At 47.4% G+C, this 26,601-nt stretch overlaps 1 protein-coding gene across 1 annotated transcript in view; it reads left to right on the forward strand.

The window, feature by feature from the left end:
* LOC131407635 (deleted in malignant brain tumors 1 protein-like) overlaps window positions 1-26,601 on the forward strand; it is a 171,392-nt gene that overhangs the window by 6,608 nt on the left and 138,183 nt on the right. Inside the window, 13 exon segments of the mRNA XM_058544392.1 lie at window positions 4,160-4,230; window positions 4,233-4,406; window positions 4,409-4,480; window positions 7,638-7,961; window positions 10,136-10,151; window positions 12,707-12,892; window positions 13,300-13,344; window positions 13,487-13,682; window positions 14,560-14,982; window positions 19,638-19,659; window positions 19,947-19,982; window positions 21,586-21,915; window positions 26,465-26,478. Coding sequence (XP_058400375.1) covers window positions 4,160-4,230; window positions 4,233-4,406; window positions 4,409-4,480; window positions 7,638-7,961; window positions 10,136-10,151; window positions 12,707-12,892; window positions 13,300-13,344; window positions 13,487-13,682; window positions 14,560-14,982; window positions 19,638-19,659; window positions 19,947-19,982; window positions 21,586-21,915; window positions 26,465-26,478 — 1,909 coding nt within the window.

The raw sequence follows: 26,601 nt of genomic DNA on the forward strand, positions 1-26,601 counted from the left end.
TAGGGATGGTATGTCAGAAATGAGGTGAGGATGTGATTGGGCAGAAATTTGCTAGTTCTGGGGTCTCTGTTGAAAGAATCCTCTGGCTGCCTGTTTCTGTTGTGAATTGCTTCTTCATTTTCAGGAATGTGTAGCCACCTGGCCTCACTGGCCCTCTTAATGGGCCATCAACAGCAGGATGCAGGGCAGCTGGAAGAGTTCATTGTGGACCCCACATTCATGGTGTAGAGACCACCATGGTGCAGTTCTCTGACATAAGTACTCTCATTGTCCTGTTGGTTCTGTCAGAGAAATTCAAGTCTTTGAGCCCTGATGGCTGCTCTTGGGAGGTCTTGACTTTAAAAAGTATCTGAGAAGTTTACCAGATGCTTTAACCCTCCCTGTATCAGGAAGTAAGAAACAAATGATTGTGAAAGCAACCTTCTTAGAAATTTTAGTAAGAATTTAAACATGGCAGATCTCTTTGTATTAAGTAGATTTTGGTACATACGCATCATAAAAGATGCAAGTGTACCATCACATGTGCTTTTAGCAAAATGAGATGGTCCAAGTTCTTGCTGCAAAATATCATCGATGTAATCCTTCCTGTTGAAGTGGATGAGAGGACCATATTTTATTTTTACACTTAGAATTATATCACCAGCTCCTCGACCTTGAATTTGAGGAAATTCATCTAAGATATCATCCTCTGAAGACTCATAGTCTGAGATTTCAATTGTATAATCAATTTTACCGTTACTGTTTGCATCTAGGCTACTGCTCTCTGTCTGTTTGTGTTCCTCTTCTGATTGATCTAATTATTGTGAAACATCTTCCTTTGTCAGTTTTCTTCTGTTTCCCATTGTTAATGGAAAATGAAAAATTCTGAATTGTTAACTTCATTCCTTGAAAGCTAAAAGCACACTATAAAGACAAGGTCTCCAGTCTTTAAAAAATACCCTCTTGAAGGATAATGCAATATTTTGGGCACTGACGGTTGATGATTTAGTTCACTGTTTTATCTTCCTTATAGGAAATGCTACCATTCTCCCATAATCTTATTCTATGTCTCTTTTATAGTAGTAATTGATGAATTAATAACTGATGAACTAATTCCTTTAATGATGAAGTAGAAGAATGTTTCAAGATATAGGAAAAATGAGATCACTATAACCCATAATGTATCTTGGATTTGTACAAGGATCCAATGAATCCATATAGTGACTGTAGGACAGAATGAGTTTTATTCTATGTTTTATGAATAAATATTCTTTTGAACTTTAGATGACCTTTAAAAATATGTAAAAGTCATGAAATATGCATCTTCACAAATATAGTTAGACCTCCTCAAAAAAAACAGACTCAAAAACTAGAATGTTGTCCGCCGGACCCTGATGGTACACTGAGGGTTAACCCCAAGTAAAGGGGGCGTGGAGAGCTTTAGTGTGGCCTCACTGGTGATAAAGATCCAGGGTTCTCTAGATTTTGGTTTTCTTCAAGATAGAGTGAAAATTTCTCAGGGTATGTATCGGAAGGAACAGGATATCTGCCACCAAAATATTTACTTATTTAGGTGGCCTTGGATTGTTTATTCCCAGTGCTGCCTAGACTCAAATATGAGACTGGATGGTGGTTTCAACAGCTGCCTGGAATCGTTGACAACCAGTTTAAACTGCCTTCTCTGGTCCAGCCTTCTTTCTGAGCATAGATTACATCCTGTGACTAGAGACTGTAATGTTAGGGGGCCTGGTAAATAGACACGTACTTTATTACATCTAAAATTATTGAGCACCCTGTATCCTACCCACTTGTTTGAATCTGCTCTTGCAAAACCCCAAACACTGCAAGAACGCCAGAGACACTCAAACCCAAGATTGAACCACAGCGCCCCCTGGCATGACTGTTAGGTGAAGCTCAAGCCAATATCTGTAATAGATATGTACAAACAGTGGAACCTCCTTTCTAAGATGAATTTGGTTTCTTTCTAGGTCAGTGGAACCCCCAGGCTACTGCCTATGGTTAAGACCTTTTTTCTTTACTTGTCTTCCTGTGGTTTTGCTCACTGGTTTTGCTCAGCCAGTTCTGCTGCTGCTGCTGTTGGCTAATTGAGGCTGAGTGCAGTCTTGGCCACAGAGCAAGTGCCTGCCCTTGAGAATTCAGGGATGGACAGGGATGGGGTGAAGCGGTGCCAAGACCCTAGGCATGTCTCAGGCACACACTCAGCCAGGCCCGTCTTTCATTCTCCTTTCATTCTTCTCTCGCCTCTCATTCATTCATTCAGTCATTCATTGCATGAGTTTGGTTTCACTCTGGCATCTGGAGAGATTGGAGAGTCAATATCTCTTATCCCCTTCATGACAGTTTTCCTGAAGATAGCTAACATCCTCCCAGTGCTTGCTATGTATCCTGCACAAAATTATTTTCATACATCAAATGAGTTAATATATTCAAAAAACACTTAAAATACTGCCGGGCGCATAAGTGTTTGACTAATGCACATAGAACTTGCTATTATCATGAAATCTTCCCAACAACACTTTGATATGAGTAGCAAAATTGCCCCCGTTTTGCAGATGGGGAAACCGGTACACAGTTAGGTAAGTTGTCAATAGTTTCATGTCTAAGGTCACATGGTGGGTAAGTGGACAGGCAGAGATTTTAACCCAGAACAGTTGCCTTTGCCTTTATCCATGATTCTCACTAAATATATCCGTATCTCCTCCTTCTCTGCAATGAGAGTGTGTGCCCTTTGACATGTCAGCGTCCTTTAGGTGCTCACTCAGGACAGCTGACCCTGCCAGTGAGTTCTTTGCTCAATGAGTTGAGGCTAATCCTTGCCTTTTCAGAGCATGCCCTGAGAGCATGCCTCAGAGGGACTCGAGGGACAGCTTTCTGGTGATTGATGCCCAGCAGGGCCAGGGCTGGGGTAGGGAAATGGAGAGCTCTTCTGCATTCACAGGAGTGACCAGAAGGGGATAGCAAGGAGGGCTGAGGAAGCCCACACGAACCTTGGGAATACCCCAGAAACAGTCCAATTTGCCTTCCCTCCCTCTTTTCCTGACCCCTCCTCTTAGAATAACCACAGAAACCACCTGTCCCCTTATCTTCCATCCCATTCTAACTTCTCTGGTCACTCCCTGACCACAAATCTCTTACCATCTCAAACTAACCATTGAAAAGCCACACCCAGGATTTGGCTCCTGCTGTGAAGATTTCAGGCTGGATCCAACAGGACCTAATGCCTATTTCTGTGCGTGATCAGTGTGGAGTGATTTAGCACATCGTGTTAGGGAGGAACACGGTACCTGTTGACTCCCTAGCTGTGGTCATCTTCATGGTGGGAATCACCTCTCTAAGCCCCTCACACGTGGCTTAAAAGGGTACATCAAGGCCCAGTTTTGGATGAATGGCATCTTGGACTTGATCCTGATGGGAGTGGAGAGTACATTGAGGCTTTTTGAGTAGGAAAGTGACTTGAACATATCTGTACTTTCTGAAGATCACATTTGGGACAGTCTGGGGGAGACAGAGAAATCATCTCAGCAGGAGTGTGGGCACTGAGTAGGCACTCCATAAATTCTGGTTGACTAAGTGAATGTGAATGGATTAGAGAGGAGGGACAAGTGTAGAGAGATCAACTGGGAAGCTCCTGGAGTAAGCACGTTCAAGAGTAGGAAGGTCTAACCTAGCAAAATGGCAGTGGGAATAAAAGGAAAGATGACCTTGGTGGTAAGGTGAAAGTGACCTTGGATATAAGAGATGAGGAGAAGGAGGGATCAAATGTGACAAGCAAATTTCCAACACAGTTGTTGTGGAGCATGAAAGCACCATTGATTCAAATAGAGGAGAGAGTCTGTGTTGAGTATGGGATGGTGGGCTGGGATATCTAGGAGGCCACTGGAAATGTTGGTCTAGAGCTTAAGGCTGGAGTTGTGAGGGCTGATTAGCACTGGAGAGTTGGATTTGGGGTCCTCTTCCTGGCCAGTTCTGAGTATATGAGGTCCTTTAGGGTGAAAGAGAAGGTGAGAAGAGGGCTAAGACAGCGCATGGGAGAGCAGCGATATGTAAGGTCCAGAGAGAGGAGAACGATCGGTGAAGGAGACGGGGCACTGGTCTGAGGAAGGAGGAGAACAGGTAGTGCTGGATGGTGAAAATCAGGGGGCCGAGAGGGGGAAGACAGGGCTTTCCACTGTGTCGATGCGGGTTTGCCTCTGAGGCTGATGAATGGAGGTGACTGCTGTCAGGGCCGGGTGGAGGCCACTGGGGCACCGTGTGTGACGACAGCTGGAACACCCATGACGCAGATGTCGTCTGTCAGCAGCTCGGCTGTGGCCATTCAGTGTTGTCCCTGGGCGGGGCCTGCTTTGGTCAGGGCTCAGGGAACATTCTTTTTGGTGCAGTGTACTGCTCTGGATGGGAGCCCTACCTGTCAACTGCCCTCACAGCAGGCGGTACCACCATGAATGTGGCCACAGGGAAGACTCCGGAGTCCTGTGTTCAGGTAGTGCAGACATTGCCTCATGCTGTCACCTGTGCCACTCTGAGGACAGGGAATCTTGCTGTCCTCAACATCATGGTACGTGTGCATAATGCTTTGCAGTTTACCTGCTCTACTCTAAGTCATGTCTTATTTGAGGTTAGAGGGCAGGTATTCCTGTGCCTTTTCACAGATAAAGAAATGGAGGCTCAGAAAGGCCAAGTGACTTGCCTAAAGTCCTAAAGCTGGGGTGATGGAGGTGGCTTTCAAGCAGCATCATGACCATCCCTAGCCCGAGATGACCAAATGCCTTCGTAAGTGACCTTTTCTCCTCCTTTTAAAGGCGGGGGAGAAGGATTGGGGACTTCTGGTCTTTAAAACTTAAATCCATACCAAAGGCAGAATGAGGAGTAACAAATATGTTCTCTTTATTGGGGATTAAGTGACAAGCAAAAGAGAGTTACACCCTCAGTGGAAGAGAGAAATTCTCCCTGAATTGACCTAGTGAATCCCAGTGCTGCCTTCCTCCCTTGTTCACAGGGTGCTGGTAGGTGTTCAAGCACCAAGGGTGTCCTCAAAGCCACAAAGAAACCTCTGAGGATGCCACCCATTGTGTGTCCCCCAAGGGGGAGTTTCTGGTTAAATTGTCCATCTTTACAGCAACCTCTGGCATTTGCCATGTGGCCTGGGGTGTGCACATGCCGCCGTGCACAGGATGTGACCCTGGAAATCCAACCACCACATGAGAATGGACTACCCAAAAGAGTGCGGCCCTCCAAGCTGTCACTTTGGAGAGGGTTTATTTCAGCATTTGGGGTTGTATCTCGGGAATCTGTCCTTCTTCCAAGTTGGCATCACCTTTCAAAATATCTCAGCGATGGTAGACATTTGTCATGTGGGGGTGTGTTTGAGCCTTAGAAGTAGGCAGTTGATATTTGAAGTCGAATCTGGTGAATCGGTGGAGATGTTAATCAAGTGGGTGAATTTTTGGATGGAGATTGTGGAATAGAGGAGGAGGGAGGATGACGACAGGAGCAAAGAATGTCCCTGGTGGCATCTCAGCATTAAACAAGGTTTGGCAAAGTGACTGAGAAATGAGTTCTATTTCACAAGAAAGAAACAGCCTTTTAGGAGTGGGCGGGTTTTCTGGATCTCTGCATCCAACCTCTTGTTTCAGCAGAGGGCCAACCCTCTTCAAATGAGGGCCAACCTGGAATGACCTCTTCTTTTCTCCACTTTGTAGCTTCTTTGTTTTCCATGGAGGCACCCCTGCCAACTGCAGTGGAAGGTAATTTTTATCACGTGGAATCCCGGTAGGGTCATTGCCCTAATGCACCCATAGGTTCATCTCTGATCCAGAAGAGATGCAGAAGGTGTAAGAGGTGGGGATTCTCAGCTCCCAAGGGGGGCCCTCTGAACAAGCCCTCAGGTCTGAATGTGTATCCTTTCCATGGACAATGTCCCTGAGATTGGGAAGGAATCAACCTGCAGAGGCATCGCCAAGGAACTCCAAGTTGGAGGTTGGTATCAAGCGTCAGGGATGTCCTGTTGCCCACGCTCAGTGCCCACCCCTGTGGGTGTCACCAATGCATGCTGCTCTCTGGCCAGGCTGGGGTGCTGGTTCTCTGGATGCAGGGCATAGAGAGGCAGTTGCAAACCTTCTGGGGCAGAATCCTTGCCTGTGCCACTTCCTGAGCCCATATTAGGCCACCTTGGCTCCTTCTCAACATAGAGGAGCCATGGTCCTTTAGCCTGTGGACATCAGAGGTCCTGTGCACCCCGCTGGGGCCCCTAGTGAAAGAGCTGGGATGTACAGTCAATACAGCCTGTGGTTCTGGCAGCCTGGGCTCTGGGAAGGAAAGTCATTGCCCATTTCCTGTGGGAAACTTTGGCCCTAGGACAAGAAGAAGGACAGCCAACACACCATGGCCCCTGCCCAGGAGTCAGCATGGATTAATTGGGGATCCTGATGGTACATATGTCAATACCAGATGTACTAGCCATTGGTACTAGCCGATGCAATTAGACAAGAATAATCAGTTAGAGGAATAAGGATGGGAAATTCATCTTTACATCTATCCCCTGGAGCCCTGCATAGGTCACATGTGGGAACATCAGAATCAGCGTCAGTAGGGTTATACAGAGATAGTTCCCCCTAAAATAGCCTTTTAGAGTAGAAGCACTCTACGCTAGACAATTTCTTGACTTTTCTAAAGTCACAAAGCAAGATAAAATTCAAGCTCAGAAATGTCATCTCTTTAGCAGATTCTAGTTTACTTTCAGTCGTTGAGTCTCCTCAGAGAAGACTTAACTTTGTAGTTTCTGTTTTTCTCTCCTTCTACAATCTGTGTTTGCAGAGACTACTATCTCAAACACTGAGACTCCTGCTGCAATAGGAAATGAATAATTTCATATGAGTCCTTCTCTGCAGGTCAGGATATAAAAGTATATTCATGGGTTTGACTCCTATTCAGGAATACTTTTTAAGGGATGGAGTGAGAGAGAGTGTTGTGAACATGTGCAAAGGGAGATCCGTTGTGAACCAGAGTGCCTGGCTTGATTGGGAGCCTCCTTCATTGTCCATGTTCCAGTGGGTCAGAGGGATCAGTCAGAACATGGGGTCTCCAAGAGCCTGAGTGTTTTGGGTCAGTGGCCAGTGGGATCAGTCTCTTGTCCACAGTGCCAGTTGTCCCATCTGCACAGCTCTGTGCTGACCTGGGCCATTATGGCCCCAAAGATCTGGAGTGCAGCAAGAAGGACCAATGTAAAATTCTCTCCAAGCCAACCTCAGAGCCTCAGACGAATGTGAAACCTCCTGTTAGGGCATCCTGGGGTTATCAGGTGACTCTTCAGCATGGGTGTCCATGAGGCCCAGTTCAAGGGAGTGGGGACTCTGCCCATGGTATGCTAGAGAAGGAACATGTGAAAAGATTCGAGATCCTCACCTGGATGCAAACTGAGAGGTATTTTATTCATTCTGAAGCTCTAGTGGACTGGGTTTTGGCAGAGAGGAAACTGTGTGTATAATATGAAAGACTCTAACTAATGTCATATTTAGGATTACTGCCGGTTAGTGATTGTCTCATTGATCTATGCCTACTGGGAAGAATTATGAATGCTTAAAAGGCCTGAGCCATTGTTCTTCAAGGATTCACAAGAGAAATGCTCTGCATTTTTCTAGGGATGGAACCCGGTTTGGCCCTGAGGCTGGTGAACGGAGAGGGCCGGTGTCAGGGCCGGGTGGAGGTCCTGTTCCGGGGCTCGTGGGGCACTGTGTGTGACGACAACTGGGACACCAATGACGCCAACGTGGTGTGCAGGCAGCTCGACTGTGGCCCAGCTCTGTCAGCGCCAGGAAGTGCCCGCTTCGGTCATGGCTCAGGGCCTATTGTCCTGGACGACGTGGGCTGCTCTGGAAACGAGTCCTACCTGTGGAGCTGCCCCCACAACGGCTGGCTCTCGCACAACTGCGGCCACGGGGAAGACGCCAGCGTCATCTGCTCAGGTGGGCCTCCAAGAGGTAGTACAAATGATGCAGCACAGGGCGGAGGCATAATAGTAAGGGTGTCTATCCTGCTCCAACCTTGGTGTTTCCGTCAGAGACATGGAAGTAATAGTGGTACCTTGGGGCAAGTTGTTTACCCTCTAAGTGATTCAGTTTACTTCTCTTAAGACGAGGAAACTCTTCCAACAAGGGTTGCCATGAGGCCAAATGAGATAATGAAATACTTAAGACAACGAGTAGTGGAAACTGTATAATCATGGTCATCATCATCATTTCGTTGCCATAGTAGCTCACACTTGTTAGCTGCTGGAAACGTGCCAGTCAGTGCAATAAGCATTTTATCTGGATTTTCTCATTTAATTCTCCCAATAACCCTATGAAGCGTAGTAAGTCTCGGTAATGATCATCTCTGTCCTTTTGTGGGAATGGAGAGAAATTTTTATCTCCCAGTGTCTCTGTCAACACAAAATCACTTGACTTTGTTGGACTAAATGATCAAATAGTTACTAATCTGTGCTCTTAGCCATGCCATTCCGTTAGTTGAGAACTGGTAAATTAAATCAAAACTCTCAACTTCGTTAATACAAGCTGCATATGCTAACTTTTCTCAAAGAAATAAGAAAAGCATATTTGCACAAGCCTAATTTGTTCTTCTACAGTGATGAAAGGATAATTTCTATTTTAATGAAATAAAGCAATATCTGCAGCAGGAAACATGCAGAAACAAATGCACAAATTACTAAAGGGTGTTTCATTGAACTTGTTTTTAAGGTATCAAGAGCCACTTTTTTTTATCATCACATTTGCTGGAACTAGTTTAGTATTTTGCGGTGCAGACACGAGAGACTCCAGAAATCTTTATCAATTGGAATTAAATTTTGCAATCAGATTATAGATCTGTTGGCATCGATCTCCCCGAAGTTGCTACATTTCAACTTCAGAGTCAAGTGTAAGAAAAGCAAGGGTTCAAAGGTGGATTTCTCGGTGAGGATACCTGTGGACGAACCACACACGTCTGATTTTTCTTTTATTCCTTTATAGTTTCCCAGTCAGATCTTCTCACAGAACCTGGTAAGTACTCTGAAAAGAATATGTTGTAATTTTTGGATAATGTATTCTTCATTCTACACAGTTATTTATATCTTAAGAATAAATACTGCCTCACTGAACTTTCGTGAATGGTGTGAGGTCTGCATACAAGTATGATTTGTGTCTCTTCTAGAAACACAAAGGCAATAGAAACATCTTGAATGTATAGCGTAAATGGACCGTGTGGTCATACAGTCCATGCTATTGTGCCTTTGACTCCATTTCAGTGCACATCCGAATCAACTAGGGTGTTTGTTTGAATGTGAGGTCCTTGGAATTCGCCTTACCCCCGTCCAGAGTCTCTGATTTGGAGGACCTGGTGTGGGGCTTGGAAATCTGCATTTTTATATAACCCAAAGTAAGGAGGACCTGCAGACCACACCCTGAGCAATGAAGCTGCGTGGCCCAGTACTGAATTAAGGCTTTGTGTTTGCAATAGAATTATGGAAGTATGACTTGGCTGAGAATTTCCAGAGGAAGCGACAGAAGATATGTATAACTCTTTTAAGTGCTACCTATTTTTACTTATTTCTTCTTAATGTCTATATTTTCCTTAACGTCAAGCGTATTTAGGTTTGGAACATTTTCCCCACTGGTTCTTGGCTACCTCAGAAGTGCGACTTGTTGATGTAAAGACTTTTCCACAGGTGCATTTCTAGCATTGAACTTTTACATACCTTTCAAAATGGCCTCAATATCCTTGCCACCTCATTCGACAAGAACCAGTCCCACCAGGACCCTTCTAAGCAGGAAAGACCACAGCGTGGACTCTGTCTGTGTTGTTTCAGGGGAACAAGTTCCCTGCCTTCAGGGAGGTAGGGTCTAATGGCAAGATAGACGTTGATCGACTGAGCATTCCGTTAATATTACAGCCGTGATAAATGCTGGAGCAAGAGGCACTCGGCAAGAGAGACGTGCTCAAGCCATCAGAGAGAGAGCGGTCTCTAGGAAGTCCCAGGTGAACTGAGGTCCAGAGCCAGTGTAGGAGTCAGCCAGACAGAGCAGGAGGGAAGAGTGCTTCTCTGTTATTCACTGTCGCTGCTGTCAGGAACTGGAGGGAACGGATAGACTTAGGTTAACAGTAGCCACCCTCCCCCAGCTGTCAGATACTCCTCCTCCTGCAGGCTTAGCCATCCTAATATTGTAGCTAGCCAGGGTAAGTGCCCCGATGGGAGGATTTTTCTAGTTCGCATTTCCCAAACTGTGCCCTTGAAACATTTTCGGAAGCTCTAGGAAAAAAGAAACTGCTTATCAACGAAGTTTTGGAAGTATTGCCTGCCGTTGGTGGTCGAACACTTCCTGACTTTGTGGCAAATGTGGGGACAGCTGCAGTCGGTCCCAGTTCTTGTTTGCCTTCTAAGTCCTTGTCTCAATCTGGATGGAGATGGTGGAGGCAAATCCAGAGATATATTCAGGAGTAAATCTCTGGGGTGCACATCCTTGGTCCCGTCTTGAGCTGACCCATGAAACAATGAGCAATCTGGGACCATCTCCACTTGAGGCATCCTGTCCCTCTGTACCATCCTCTTAGGCTGGCCATTGGCTTGGGGACAACGAGACTCCATGGAGACGGCTCAGATAAGGCTCCCATCCACAGAATCCTTAAACTCCCCTCTACGGGAGAGACTCTATGACAGAGAAGAGATAGGACCTGAGAGAATGAACTAACCTGGTTGCTTGTGACAGATTAGAGACGGAAACCACAAGGATCAAAAAGTTTCTTCTCTTGGAATGGTGCTGAAAATCAGAGGAAAAACAATATAGAATCTTAGTCAAGGCTGCTGGGTGACTGCCAGTTGAAAACCAAGTTGTGGCGGGTGTATGGAAGGTAGATTGGCATGGACCACCTTCCTTGCAAGAACCACAAGGAGTGGGCTGGTAGCAGGCAGTGGCTGTGACAAAAGGCAGCTCGGGATGATAGCTAAAAGCATGGACAGTAGAGCTGGAGTCTGTGTGTCCTTGGGCTTCTTTGAGCATGTCTGCACCTCAGTGTCCTCATCTGTAGGTGGGAATGCTGGAGTTGGGGGAAGGATTGAATGCGATAGTGCATATGAATAGGAAGACATGGTATTGTCTTCAAGAAACTAGGAAGATGCAATAACTCTTAGTAAACATTTGCTTACGTCCCAGAGGACTTTCTCTGTTGGAGAAAGTGCTGTTGGAGTCGCTATACAATCTCCTTAGGCTTCTCTCCTAGAATAACTAGAGTGGCCCATCCTGTAGATATAGGACGATACCTTGCTTGTTTTTAAGGCTCAAGCCCTTCGATTTGTCCCCCAGTAGAGCAATAATGTACACAATGTCCTAATGTACACAACAGGTTCTTCGGGGGGTTTGGGACAATGGCTGAATCCAGATGGAAAGGTACCAGCTCCCCAGGAAAGTGACTAGTTCTTTGGGGGAATATCTGGAGAGATCTCTTTGTGGCTCCTGTTTTGGTCCATTCTGACAGCTTAGCTATCTTGAACACTGATCCCCGGTGCTAGAGAACAGTCTGTTTCCATTTCCTGGAAAACAAAGAAGTAGAAGCTTCTTTCTCCAGGCGATTTACCACCGTTCCCAAAATGGCAGCCGGCCTCCTCTAGGACTATGTGGTTGACTGTTGGAAGAGTGCAAGTTGGTCTCAGTAAATCTGTGCAAAAGGGTTCATTCAAAATGCATGGACACAGCCCAAGCAGGGACACCTTCAGTGTTCTGTTTGGTGCTGTGGATGAGTGTTGTCAAGACTCTGGAGCTCAGAGCTTCTGAGCTGGATGCAGATTCTGACATTGACTGCCACGTGACTAAGCAAGATGCCTGGAGCCTGGCAGTGGGAATCGCATGGTGTCCTCTGAACTGTGTTCAAATAGCAGAGTTCTGACTGGAGGATTCTCTCGGGCACGTCTGTCAGCTTGCCCTTGAATGTGGGAGTAGGGATGGTATGTCGGAAATGAGGTGGGGATGTGCTGGGGCAGACCCTTCCGGGTACTGTGGTGTCTGTTGAAAGAATCCTCTGGCTGCCTGTTTCTATTGTGAATTGCTTCTTCATTTTCAGGGTGTGTAGCCACCTGGCCTCACTGGCCCACTTAATGGGCCGTCAACAACATCAGGCAGGGCAGCTGGAAGAGTCCCTTGTGGGCCCCACGTTCCAGGTGGAGAGACTGTTCCAGTGGCGCAGTTCTCTGACATCAAGGACCCTCACTGGCCTGTTGGTTCTGTTAGAGAGCTTCAAGCCTCTGACCCTGATGGCTGCTCCCGGCGGGACTTGACCTTGGAAAAGTATCTGAGAAGTTTGTCAGATGCCTTAACCCTCCCCGTATCAGGAAGTAAGAAACAAGGGATCGTGAAAGCAACCTTGTCAGACAGTTTAGTAAGAATTTAAACATGGCAGATCTCTTTGTATTAAGTCGATTTTGGCACGAAAGCATCATAAAAGATGAATCGTTTCCAGGTCCTCTCCAGGAGGCAAACTGAGGCGTGTGTACTTTTCCTTCAGAAGCTCTAGTGGATTGGGTTTTGGCAGAGCAGTCACTGCAGTTGAAGCACGAAGAACTCTAACTCAAGGCATGTTAAGGGTCCATCCCGGGCAGTGATTCTCTCGGGGATCTTTGTCTACTGGGAAGGATTATGAATGCTTTAGAGGCCTGAGACCTTGTCTCTCAGTTGGAACATACGAGAGAAATGCTGTGCCTTCCTCTAGGGACCGAATCGGGTTTAGCCCTGAGGCTGCGGAACGCAGGTGATCGGTGTCAGGGGCAGGTGGAGGTCCTGTCCCAGGGTTCCCGGGGCACGGTGTCTGATGCCAGCTGGGACATCAATGAGGCCAACGTGGTCCTCAGGCAGCTCGACTGTGGCCCAGCTTTGTCAGCGCAAAGAAATACCCGTTCCTCTTTCCTCTTTGGATTGCTCTTGCCCTTCTCCCAAGCCCACGACTTGCTCCATCTGAGAGTCCCGCTCCCCCCCACTCTCTGCTCCTCCTTGGCCGGTGACCAACTCTGGCTGCTGAGTAGTCTCTGAGCTCCAGAGGACTGAGCCTCACCCTCTACGATGGATCCCTTCTCTCTCCCCGACTTTTAGCGCAGTGCCTCGTGTGCGGTCAGAGATTAGTCCATATTCGCTGAGTGAATTAATTTAGGAGGGACGGGGCCAGCTAAGCCTCCAAAGTGAAGTGTGATGCAGCCCCCCGCCCTTGCTCCAATGAGCAAGGGGGTCAGATTTAATGTTTGTGTTCAGAGGAGCTCTCATTTGGCCTTTTTCTCTTTATTTTTAGCAACAACCATGGAAAGCACTTCTGTGGAGACGCAGACGCCAACAGGTAATTAAACTCTGCGACTGGGAGGTTGTGGGACCCAAGGCCAGCCCGAAGGACTCAGGGGGCATGGCTGCAGAGAATCCTGCTGGGTTTTAGATGCAGGACAGGAAGGGCCTCCTCTGTTGGGGTCCACCTGGGCCCTCAGCCCCTTCCTTGCGAGGTTCCGCTCTGACCGGAAGACAGGCCCACAGTCCCCAGTCCACCCTGAGCGCAGCCACACCCACTTCCGAAGATCTGGGCGCCCCAGGCGGGCCTTCTGGGTGTCCAGCAGGGCTTACAGCCACTCAGGAGGGCAGCAGAGGCAGTTTGGAACAGGAGCATCTAACCGAATCTCTCTGGATGTAATCGCTTATTTTTTATATCCTTTTCTAGAACTTTTATCACGTCATGGCAATACGGCAGATACTTCTGCCTCAGGTGATGCCTTACATGGTAACTTCTCCTGCTCACTATTTCCTCCTCTCATTTAGTCCTGTGAGTGCATGAGTGTGCCGGCTGGGGCCAAAGCACAGAGCGTGACTTGGGCCAAATTGTTCAAATGTTAAAAACAGTATCAGGAGGCAGAAAGGTGAAATGGTTAAGAGCAACGGCCTGAGTACGTATCCTGCCCCTTCACTCACGAGTCAGTTGATCTGGGGTCACCTTCTTGAACCTCAGTTTCCCCACAGGGTTGTTTTGAGGATGAACTAAGATGACGTATGTCAAGCTCTTGAATATGAGCAGAGGTTCGCATGTTAGGAAATGCTCAAAACCGTCTGCCATGATTAAACTTTAAAACTCCGCGCCGTGTGGTATGTGTGAGGGAGGAGAAGAGATGTCCCAAGTGTGCAGGGACACAGGCCTTTTAGAAGCAAGCCTGGCTCTCTCGCTGACAGCCAGAATGTTATTGCTCTACTTTCTGAGTGGGGAGCAATCCCCATGGCAGTGCCGGGCACACGGTGGGTGCTCCCATGGTGGGGGGAAAGGTCTGTGCCACGGGCAGGACAAGCTTTTCGTGATTGGAACTGGACTTGAGAGGTCAGGCCGGGGACAGAAGTGAGAACTGAAAGAGCTGTCACCACGAAAGCCCCTCAGGATACAAGGTTACCCAAACTCCACTGAAGAGGCAGAATGTTTAGCTTGTTAAGTTCAAACACAAAAACAAGGCGAGGAATCCGTTTGATTGTCCAGTCTTTTCTGGATCCCCGCTCACTGTGAAGGGCTCTGCATCTCACGCAGGCCCGGCATTTTGTCCCTCAGAAGGGACAGACAGTGAAATCTCCGTGCTTTCCTCTAGATGTGGCCTTGAGGCTGGTGAACGGAGAGGGCCGGTGTCAGGGCCGGGTGGAGGTCCTGTACCGGGGCTCGTGGGGCACCGTGTGTGACGACGGCTGGGACACCAATGATGCCAACGTGGTGTGCAGGCAGCTGGGCTGTGGCCAGGCCACGTCCGCCCCAGGAAGTGCCCGCTTCGGTCATGGCTCAGGGCCTATTGTCCTGGACGAAGTAGGCTGCTCAGGACACGAGTCCTACCTGTGGAGCTGCCCCCACAACGGCTGGCTCTCGCACAACTGCGGCCACGGGGAAGACGCCAGCGTCATCTGCTCAGGTGGGCCTCCAAGAGGTAGTACAAAGGATGTAGCACAGGGCAGAGGCACAATAGTAAAGATGCCTATCCTTCTCCAACCTTGGTGTCTCCATCAGGAAAATGGAAATAATAGTGGTACCTTGGGCAAGTTATTTTACCTCTAAGCGCTTCAGTTTACTTCTCTTAAGACGAGGAAACTCTTCCGTCAAGGGTTGCCATGAGGACCAAATGAGATAATGAAATACTTAAGACAGCGAGTGATGGAAATTGTATACTCACGGTCATCATCATAATCTCATTGCCGTAGTAGCTCACGCTTGTTGGCTGCCGGCAATGTGCCAGTCAGTACGATCAGCATTTTATCTGGATTTTCTCATTTAATTCTCCCAATAACCCTATGAAGCGTAGTAAGTCTCGGTAATGATCATCTCTGTCCTTTTGTGGGAAAGGAGAGAAATCTTTATCTCCCAGTGTCTCTGTCAACACAAAATCACTTGACTTTGTTGGACTAAATGATCAAATAGTTACTAATCTGTGCTCTTAGCCATGCCATTCCGTTAGTTGAGAACTGGTAAATTAAATCAAAACTCTCAACTTCGTTAATACAAGCTGCATACGCTAACTTTTCTCAAAGAAATAAGAAAAGCATATTTGCACAAGCCTAATTTGTTCTTCTACAGTGATGAAAGGATAATTTCTATTTTAATGAAATAAAGCAATATCTGCAGCAGGAAACATGCAGAAACAAATGCACAAATTACTAAAGGGTGTTTCATTGAACTTGTTTTTAAGGTATCAAGAGCCACTTTTTTTTATCATCACATTTGCTGGAACTAGTTTAGTATTTTGCGGTGCACACACGAGAGACTCCAGAAATCTTTATCAATTGGAATTAAATTTTGCAATCAGATTATAGATCTGTTGGCATCGATCTCCCCGAAGTTGCTACATTTCAACTTCAGAGTCAAGTGTAAGAAAAGCAAGGGTTCAAAGGTGGATTTCTCGGTGAGGATCCCTGTGGACGAACCGCACACGTCTGATTTTTCTTTTATTCCTTTATAGTTTCCCAGTCAGATCTTCTCACAGAACCTGGTAAGTACTCTGAAAAGAATATGTTGTAATTTTTGGATAATGTATTCTTCATTCTACACAGTTATTTATATCTTAAGAATAAATACTGCCTCACTGAACTTTCGTGAATGGTGTGAGGTCTGCATACAAGTATGATTTGTGTCTCTTCTAGAAACACAAAGGCAATAGAAACATCTTGAATGTATAGCGTAAATGGACCGTGTGGTCATACAGTCCATGCTATTGTGCCTTTGACTCCATTTCAGTGCACATCCGAATCAACTAGGGTGTTTGTTTGAATGTGAGGTCCTTGGAATTCGCCTTACCCCCGTCCAGAGTCTCTGATTTGGAGGACCTGGTGTGGGGCTTGGGAATCTGCATTTTTATATAACCCAAAGTAAGGAGGACCTGCAGACCACACCCTGAGCAATGAAGCTGCGTGGCCCAGTACTGAATTAAGGCTTTGTGTTTGCAATAGAATTATGGAAGTATGACTTGGCTGAGAATTTCCAGAGGAAGCGACAGAAGATATGTATAACTCTTTTAAGTGCTACCTATTTTTACTTATTTCTTCTTAATGTCTATATTTTCCTTAACGTCAAGCGTATTTAGGTTTGGAACATTTTCCCCACTGGTTCTTGGCTACCTCAGAAGTGCGACTTGTTGATGTAAAGACTTTTCCACAGGTGCATTTCTAGCATTGAACTTTTACATACCTTTCAAAATGGCCTCAATATCCTTGCCACCTCATTCGACAAGAACCAGTCCCACCAGGACCCTTCTAAGCAGGAAAGACCACAGCGTGGACTCTGTCTGTGTTGTTTCAGGGGAACAAGTTCCCTGCCTTCAGGGAGGTAGGGTCTAATGGCAAGATAGACGTTGATCGACTGAGCATTCCGTTAATATTACAGCCGTGATAAATGCTGGAGCAAGAGGCACTCGGCAAGAGAGACGTGCTCAAGCCATCAGAGAGAGAGCGGTCTCTAGGAAGTCCCAGGTGAACTGAGGTCCAGAGCCAGTGTAGGAGTCAGCCAGACAGAGCAGGAGGGAAGAGTGCTTCTCTGTTATTCACTGTCGCTGCTGTCAGGAACTGGAGGGAACGGATAGACTTAGGTTAACAGTAGCCACCCTCCCCCAGCTGTCAGATACTCCTCCTCCTGCAGGCTTAGCCATCCTAATATTGTAGCTAGCCAGGGTAAGTGCCCCGATGGGAGGATTTTTCTAGTTCGCATTTCCCAAACTGTGCCCTTGAAACATTTTCGGAAGCTCTAGGAAAAAAGAAACTGCTTATCAACGAAGTTTTGGAAGTATTGCCTGCCGTTGGTGGTCGAACACTTCCTGACTTTGTGGCAAATGTGGGGACAGCTGCAGTCGGTCCCAGTTCTTGTTTGCCTTCTAAGTCCTTGTCTCAATCTGGATGGAGATGGTGGAGGCAAATCCAGAGATATATTCAGGAGTAAATCTCTGGGGTGCACATCCTTGGTCCCGTCTTGAGCTGACCCATGAAACAATGAGCAATCTGGGACCATCTCCACTTGAGGCATCCTGTCCCTCTGTACCATCCTCTTAGGCTGGCCATTGGCTTGGGGACAACGAGACTCCATGGAGACGGCTCAGATAAGGCTCCCATCCACAGAATCCTTAAACTCCCCTCTACGGGAGAGACTCTATGACAGAGAAGAGATAGGACCTGAGAGAATGAACTAACCTGGTTGCTTGTGACAGATTAGAGACGGAAACCACAAGGATCAAAAAGTTTCTTCTCTTGGAATGGTGCTGAAAATCAGAGGAAAAACAATATAGAATCTTAGTCAAGGCTGCTGGGTGACTGCCAGTTGAAAACCAAGTTGTGGCGGGTGTATGGAAGGTAGATTGGCATGGACCACCTTCCTTGCAAGAACCACAAGGAGTGGGCTGGTAGCAGGCAGTGGCTGTGACAAAAGGCAGCTCGGGATGATAGCTAAAAGCATGGACAGTAGAGCTGGAGTCTGTGTGTCCTTGGGCTTCTTTGAGCATGTCTGCACCTCAGTGTCCTCATCTGTAGGTGGGAATGCTGGAGTTGGGGGAAGGATTGAATGCGATAGTGCATATGAATAGGAAGACATGGTATTGTCTTCAAGAAACTAGGAAGATGCAATAACTCTTAGTAAACATTTGCTTACGTCCCAGAGGACTTTCTCTGTTGGAGAAAGTGCTGTTGGAGTCGCTATACAATCTCCTTAGGCTTCTCTCCTAGAATAACTAGAGTGGCCCATCCTGTAGATATAGGACGATACCTTGCTTGTTTTTAAGGCTCAAGCCCTTCGATTTGTCCCCCAGTAGAGCAATAATGTACACAATGTCCTAATGTACACAACAGGTTCTTCGGGGGGTTTGGGACAATGGCTGAATCCAGATGGAAAGGTACCAGCTCCCCAGGAAAGTGACTAGTTCTTTGGGGGAATATCTGGAGAGATCTCTTTGTGGCTCCTGTTTTGGTCCATTCTGACAGCTTAGCTATCTTGAACACTGATCCCCGGTGCTAGAGAACAGTCTGTTTCCATTTCCTGGAAAACAAAGAAGTAGAAGCTTCTTTCTCCAGGCGATTTACCACCGTTCCCAAAATGGCAGCCGGCCTCCTCTAGGACTATGTGGTTGACTGTTGGAAGAGTGCAAGTTGGTCTCAGTAAATCTGTGCAAAAGGGTTCATTCAAAATGCATGGACACAGCCCAAGCAGGGACACCTTCAGTGTTCTGTTTGGTGCTGTGGATGAGTGTTGTCAAGACTCTGGAGCTCAGAGCTTCTGAGCTGGATGCAGATTCTGACATTGACTGCCACGTGACTAAGCAAGATGCCTGGAGCCTGGCAGTGGGAATCGCATGGTGTCCTCTGAACTGTGTTCAAATAGCAGAGTTCTGACTGGAGGATTCTCTCGGGCACGTCTGTCAGCTTGCCCTTGAATGTGGGAGTAGGGATGGTATGTCGGAAATGAGGTGGGGATGTGCTGGGGCAGACCCTTCCTGGTACTGTGGTGTCTGTTGAAAGAATCCTCTGGCTGCCTGTTTCTATTGTGAATTGCTTCTTCATTTTCAGGGTGTGTAGCCACCTGGCCTCACTGGCCCACTTAATGGGCCGTCAACAACATCAGGCAGGGCAGCTGGAAGAGTCCCTTGTGGGCCCCACGTTCCAGGTGGAGAGACTGTTCCAGTGGCGCAGTTCTCTGACATCAAGGACCCTCACTGGCCTGTTGGTTCTGTTAGAGAGCTTCAAGCCTCTGACCCTGATGGCTGCTCCCGGCGGGACTTGACCTTGGAAAAGTATCTGAGAAGTTTGTCAGATGCCTTAACCCTCCCCGTATCAGGAAGTAAGAAACAAGGGATCGTGAAAGCAACCTTGTCAGACAGTTTAGTAAGAATTTAAACATGGCAGATCTCTTTGTATTAAGTCGATTTTGGCACGAAAGCATCATAAAAGATGAATCGTTTCCAGGTCCTCTCCAGGAGGCAAACTGAGGCGTGTGTACTTTTCCTTCAGAAGCTCTAGTGGATTGGGTTTTGGCAGAGCAGTCACTGCAGTTGAAGCACGAAGAACTCTAACTCAAGGCATGTTAAGGGTCCATCCCGGGCAGTGATTCTCTCGGGGATCTTTGTCTACTGGGAAGGATTATGAATGCTTTAGAGGCCTGAGACCTTGTCTCTCAGTTGGAACATACGAGAGAAATGCTGTGCCTTCCTCTAGGGACCGAATCGGGTTTAGCCCTGAGGCTGCGGAACGCAGGTGATCGGTGTCAGGGGCAGGTGGAGGTCCTGTCCCAGGGTTCCCGGGGCACGGTGTCTGATGCCAGCTGGGACATCAATGAGGCCAACGTGGTCCTCAGGCAGCTCGACTGTGGCCCAGCTTTGTCAGCGCAAAGAAATACCCGTTCCTCTTTCCTCTTTGGATTGCTCTTGCCCTTCTCCCAAGCCCACGACTTGCTCCATCTGAGAGTCCCGCTCCCCCCCACTCTCTGCTCCTCCTTGGCCGGTGATCAACTCTGGCTGCTGAGTAGTCTCTGAGCTCCAGAGGACTGAGCCTCACCCTCTACGATGGATCCCTTCTCTCTCCCCGACTTTTAGCGCAGTGCCTCGTGTGCGGTCAGAGATTAGTCCATATTCGCTGAGTGAATTAATTTAGGAGGGACGGGGCCAGCTAAGCCTCCAAAGTGAAGTGTGATGCAGCCCCCCGCCCTTGCTCCAATGAGCAAGGGGGTCAGATTTAATGTTTGTGTTCAGAGGAGCTCTCATTTGGCCTTTTTCTCTTTATTTTTAGCAACAACCATGGAAAGCACTTCTGTGGAGACGCAGACGCCAACAGGTAATTAAACTCTGCAACTGGGAGGTTGTGGGACCCAAGGCCAGCCCGAAGGACTCAGGGGGCACGGCTGCAGAGAATCCTGCTGGGTTTTAGATGCAGGACAGGAAGGGCCTCCTCTGTTGGGGTCCACCTGGGCCCTCAGCCCCTTCCTTGCGAGGTTCCGCTCTGACCGGAAGACAGGCCCACAGTCCCCAGTCCACCCTGAGCGCAGCCACACCCACTTCCGAAGATCTGGGCGCCCCAGGCGGGCCTTCTGGGTGTCCAGCAGGGCTTACAGCCACTCAGGAGGGCAGCAGAGGCAGTTTGGAACAGGAGCATCTAACCGAATCTCTCTGGATGTAATCGCTTATTTTTTATATCCTTTTCTAGAACTTTTATCACGTCATGGCAATACGGCAGATACTTCTGCCTCAGGTGATGCCTTACACGGTAACTTCTCCTGCTCACTATTTCCTCCTCTCATTTAGTCCTGTGAGTGCATGAGTGTGCCGGCTGGGGCCAAAGCACAGAGCGTGACTTGGGCCAAATTGTTCAAATGTTAAAAACAGTATCAGGAGGCAGAAAGGTGAAATGGTTAAGAGCAACGGCCTGAGTACGTATCCTGCCCCTTCACTCACGAGTCAGTTGATCTGGGGTCACCTTCTTGAACCTCAGTTTCCCCACAGGGTTGTTTTGAGGATGAACTAAGATGACGTATGTCAAGCTCTTGAATATGAGCAGAGGTTCGCATGTTAGGAAATGCTCAAAACCGTCTGCCATGATTAAACTTTAAAACTCCGCGCCGTGTGGTATGTGTGAGGGAGGAGAAGAGATGTCCCAAGTGTGCAGGGACACAGGCCTTTTAGAAGCAAGCCTGGCTCTCTCGCTGACAGCCAGAATGTTATTGCTCTACTTTCTGAGTGGGGAGCAATCCCCATGGCAGTGCCGGGCACACGGTGGGTGCTCCCATGGTGGGGGGAAAGGTCTGTGCCACGGGCAGGACAAGCTTTTCGTGATTGGAACTGGACTTGAGAGGTCAGGCCGGGGACAGAAGTGAGAACTGAAAGAGCTGTCACCACGAAAGCCCCTCAGGATACAAGGTTACCCAAACTCCACTGAAGAGGCAGAATGTTTAGCTTGTTAAGTTCAAACACAAAAACAAGGCGAGGAATCCGTTTGATTGTCCAGTCTTTTCTGGATCCCCGCTCACTGTGAAGGGCTCTGCATCTCACGCAGGCCCGGCATTTTGTCCCTCAGAAGGGACAGACAGTGAAATCTCCGTGCTTTCCTCTAGATGTGGCCTTGAGGCTGGTGAACGGAGAGGGCCGGTGTCAGGGCCGGGTGGAGGTCCTGTACCGGGGCTCGTGGGGCACCGTGTGTGACGACGGCTGGGACACCAATGATGCCAACGTGGTGTGCAGGCAGCTGGGCTGTGGCCAGGCCACGTCCGCCCCAGGAAGTGCCCGCTTCGGTCATGGCTCAGGGCCTATTGTCCTGGACGAAGTAGGCTGCTCAGGACACGAGTCCTACCTGTGGAGCTGCCCCCACAACGGCTGGCTCTCGCACAACTGCGGCCACGGGGAAGACGCCAGCGTCATCTGCTCAGGTGGGCCTCCAAGAGGTAGTACAAAGGATGTAGCACAGGGCAGAGGCACAATAGTAAAGATGCCTATCCTTCTCCAACCTTGGTGTCTCCATCAGGAAAATGGAAATAATAGTGGTACCTTGGGCAAGTTATTTTACCTCTAAGCGCTTCAGTTTACTTCTCTTAAGACGAGGAAACTCTTCCGTCAAGGGTTGCCATGAGGACCAAATGAGATAATGAAATACTTAAGACAGCGAGTGATGGAAATTGTATACTCACGGTCATCATCATAATCTCATTGCCGTAGTAGCTCACGCTTGTTGGCTGCCGGCAATGTGCCAGTCAGTACGATCAGCATTTTATCTGGATTTTCTCATTTAATTCTCCCAATAACCCTATGAAGCGTAGTAAGTCTCGGTAATGATCATCTCTGTCCTTTTGTGGGAAAGGAGAGAAATCTTTATCTCCCAGTGTCTCTGTCAACACAAAATCACTTGACTTTGTTGGACTAAATGATCAAATAGTTACTAATCTGTGCTCTTAGCCATGCCATTCCGTTAGTTGAGAACTGGTAAATTAAATCAAAACTCTCAACTTCGTTAATACAAGCTGCATACGCTAACTTTTCTCAAAGAAATAAGAAAAGCATATTTGCACAAGCCTAATTTGTTCTTCTACAGTGATGAAAGGATAATTTCTATTTTAATGAAATAAAGCAATATCTGCAGCAGGAAACATGCAGAAACAAATGCACAAATTACTAAAGGGTGTTTCATTGAACTTGTTTTTAAGGTATCAAGAGCCACTTTTTTTTATCATCACATTTGCTGGAACTAGTTTAGTATTTTGCGGTGCACACACGAGAGACTCCAGAAATCTTTATCAATTGGAATTAAATTTTGCAATCAGATTATAGATCTGTTGGCATCGATCTCCCCGAAGTTGCTACATTTCAACTTCAGAGTCAAGTGTAAGAAAAGCAAGGGTTCAAAGGTGGATTTCTCGGTGAGGATCCCTGTGGACGAACCGCACACGTCTGATTTTTCTTTTATTCCTTTATAGTTTCCCAGTCAGATCTTCTCACAGAACCTGGTAAGTACTCTGAAAAGAATATGTTGTAATTTTTGGATAATGTATTCTTCATTCTACACAGTTATTTATATCTTAAGAATAAATACTGCCTCACTGAACTTTCGTGAATGGTGTGAGGTCTGCATACAAGTATGATTTGTGTCTCTTCTAGAAACACAAAGGCAATAGAAACATCTTGAATGTATAGCGTAAATGGACCGTGTGGTCATACAGTCCATGCTATTGTGCCTTTGACTCCATTTCAGTGCACATCCGAATCAACTAGGGTGTTTGTTTGAATGTGAGGTCCTTGGAATTCGCCTTACCCCCGTCCAGAGTCTCTGATTTGGAGGACCTGGTGTGGGGCTTGGGAATCTGCATTTTTATATAACCCAAAGTAAGGAGGACCTGCAGACCACACCCTGAGCAATGAAGCTGCGTGGCCCAGTACTGAATTAAGGCTTTGTGTTTGCAATAGAATTATGGAAGTATGACTTGGCTGAGAATTTCCAGAGGAAGCGACAGAAGATATGTATAACTCTTTTAAGTGCTACCTATTTTTACTTATTTCTTCTTAATGTCTATATTTTCCTTAACGTCAAGCGTATTTAGGTTTGGAACATTTTCCCCACTGGTTCTTGGCTACCTCAGAAGTGCGACTTGTTGATGTAAAGACTTTTCCACAGGTGCATTTCTAGCATTGAACTTTTACATACCTTTCAAAATGGCCTCAATATCCTTGCCACCTCATTCGACAAGAACCAGTCCCACCAGGACCCTTCTAAGCAGGAAAGACCACAGCGTGGACTCTGTCTGTGTTGTTTCAGGGGAACAAGTTCCCTGCCTTCAGGGAGGTAGGGTCTAATGGCAAGATAGACGTTGATCGACTGAGCATTCCGTTAATATTACAGCCGTGATAAATGCTGGAGCAAGAGGCACTCGGCAAGAGAGACGTGCTCAAGCCATCAGAGAGAGAGCGGTCTCTAGGAAGTCCCAGGTGAACTGAGGTCCAGAGCCAGTGTAGGAGTCAGCCAGACAGAGCAGGAGGGAAGAGTGCTTCTCTGTTATTCACTGTCGCTGCTGTCAGGAACTGGAGGGAACGGATAGACTTAGGTTAACAGTAGCCACCCTCCCCCAGCTGTCAGATACTCCTCCTCCTGCAGGCTTAGCCATCCTAATATTGTAGCTAGCCAGGGTAAGTGCCCCGATGGGAGGATTTTTCTAGTTCGCATTTCCCAAACTGTGCCCTTGAAACATTTTCGGAAGCTCTAGGAAAAAAGAAACTGCTTATCAACGAAGTTTTGGAAGTATTGCCTGCCGTTGGTGGTCGAACACTTCCTGACTTTGTGGCAAATGTGGGGACAGCTGCAGTCGGTCCCAGTTCTTGTTTGCCTTCTAAGTCCTTGTCTCAATCTGGATGGAGATGGTGGAGGCAAATCCAGAGATATATTCAGGAGTAAATCTCTGGGGTGCACATCCTTGGTCCCGTCTTGAGCTGACCCATGAAACAATGAGCAATCTGGGACCATCTCCACTTGAGGCATCCTGTCCCTCTGTACCATCCTCTTAGGCTGGCCATTGGCTTGGGGACAACGAGACTCCATGGAGACGGCTCAGATAAGGCTCCCATCCACAGAATCCTTAAACTCCCCTCTACGGGAGAGACTCTATGACAGAGAAGAGATAGGACCTGAGAGAATGAACTAACCTGGTTGCTTGTGACAGATTAGAGACGGAAACCACAAGGATCAAAAAGTTTCTTCTCTTGGAATGGTGCTGAAAATCAGAGGAAAAACAATATAGAATCTTAGTCAAGGCTGCTGGGTGACTGCCAGTTGAAAACCAAGTTGTGGCGGGTGTATGGAAGGTAGATTGGCATGGACCACCTTCCTTGCAAGAACCACAAGGAGTGGGCTGGTAGCAGGCAGTGGCTGTGACAAAAGGCAGCTCGGGATGATAGCTAAAAGCATGGACAGTAGAGCTGGAGTCTGTGTGTCCTTGGGCTTCTTTGAGCATGTCTGCACCTCAGTGTCCTCATCTGTAGGTGGGAATGCTGGAGTTGGGGGAAGGATTGAATGCGATAGTGCATATGAATAGGAAGACATGGTATTGTCTTCAAGAAACTAGGAAGATGCAATAACTCTTAGTAAACATTTGCTTACGTCCCAGAGGACTTTCTCTGTTGGAGAAAGTGCTGTTGGAGTCGCTATACAATCTCCTTAGGCTTCTCTCCTAGAATAACTAGAGTGGCCCATCCTGTAGATATAGGACGATACCTTGCTTGTTTTTAAGGCTCAAGCCCTTCGATTTGTCCCCCAGTAGAGCAATAATGTACACAATGTCCTAATGTACACAACAGGTTCTTCGGGGGGTTTGGGACAATGGCTGAATCCAGATGGAAAGGTACCAGCTCCCCAGGAAAGTGACTAGTTCTTTGGGGGAATATCTGGAGAGATCTCTTTGTGGCTCCTGTTTTGGTCCATTCTGACAGCTTAGCTATCTTGAACACTGATCCCCGGTGCTAGAGAACAGTCTGTTTCCATTTCCTGGAAAACAAAGAAGTAGAAGCTTCTTTCTCCAGGCGATTTACCACCGTTCCCAAAATGGCAGCCGGCCTCCTCTAGGACTATGTGGTTGACTGTTGGAAGAGTGCAAGTTGGTCTCAGTAAATCTGTGCAAAAGGGTTCATTCAAAATGCATGGACACAGCCCAAGCAGGGACACCTTCAGTGTTCTGTTTGGTGCTGTGGATGAGTGTTGTCAAGACTCTGGAGCTCAGAGCTTCTGAGCTGGATGCAGATTCTGACATTGACTGCCACGTGACTAAGCAAGATGCCTGGAGCCTGGCAGTGGGAATCGCATGGTGTCCTCTGAACTGTGTTCAAATAGCAGAGTTCTGACTGGAGGATTCTCTCGGGCACGTCTGTCAGCTTGCCCTTGAATGTGGGAGTAGGGATGGTATGTCGGAAATGAGGTGGGGATGTGCTGGGGCAGACCCTTCCTGGTACTGTGGTGTCTGTTGAAAGAATCCTCTGGCTGCCTGTTTCTATTGTGAATTGCTTCTTCATTTTCAGGGTGTGTAGCCACCTGGCCTCACTGGCCCACTTAATGGGCCGTCAACAACATCAGGCAGGGCAGCTGGAAGAGTCCCTTGTGGGCCCCACGTTCCAGGTGGAGAGACTGTTCCAGTGGCGCAGTTCTCTGACATCAAGGACCCTCACTGGCCTGTTGGTTCTGTTAGAGAGCTTCAAGCCTCTGACCCTGATGGCTGCTCCCGGCGGGACTTGACCTTGGAAAAGTATCTGAGAAGTTTGTCAGATGCCTTAACCCTCCCCGTATCAGGAAGTAAGAAACAAGGGATCGTGAAAGCAACCTTGTCAGACAGTTTAGTAAGAATTTAAACATGGCAGATCTCTTTGTATTAAGTCGATTTTGGCACGAAAGCATCATAAAAGATGAATCGTTTCCAGGTCCTCTCCAGGAGGCAAACTGAGGCGTGTGTACTTTTCCTTCAGAAGCTCTAGTGGATTGGGTTTTGGCAGAGCAGTCACTGCAGTTGAAGCACGAAGAACTCTAACTCAAGGCATGTTAAGGGTCCATCTCGGGCAGTGATTCTCTCGGGGATCTTTGTCTACTGGGAAGGATTATGAATGCT

Source organism: Diceros bicornis, chromosome 6, assembly GCF_020826845.1.
Source record: "Diceros bicornis minor isolate mBicDic1 chromosome 6, mDicBic1.mat.cur, whole genome shotgun sequence".
NCBI classification, from domain to species: domain Eukaryota; kingdom Metazoa; phylum Chordata; class Mammalia; order Perissodactyla; family Rhinocerotidae; genus Diceros; species Diceros bicornis.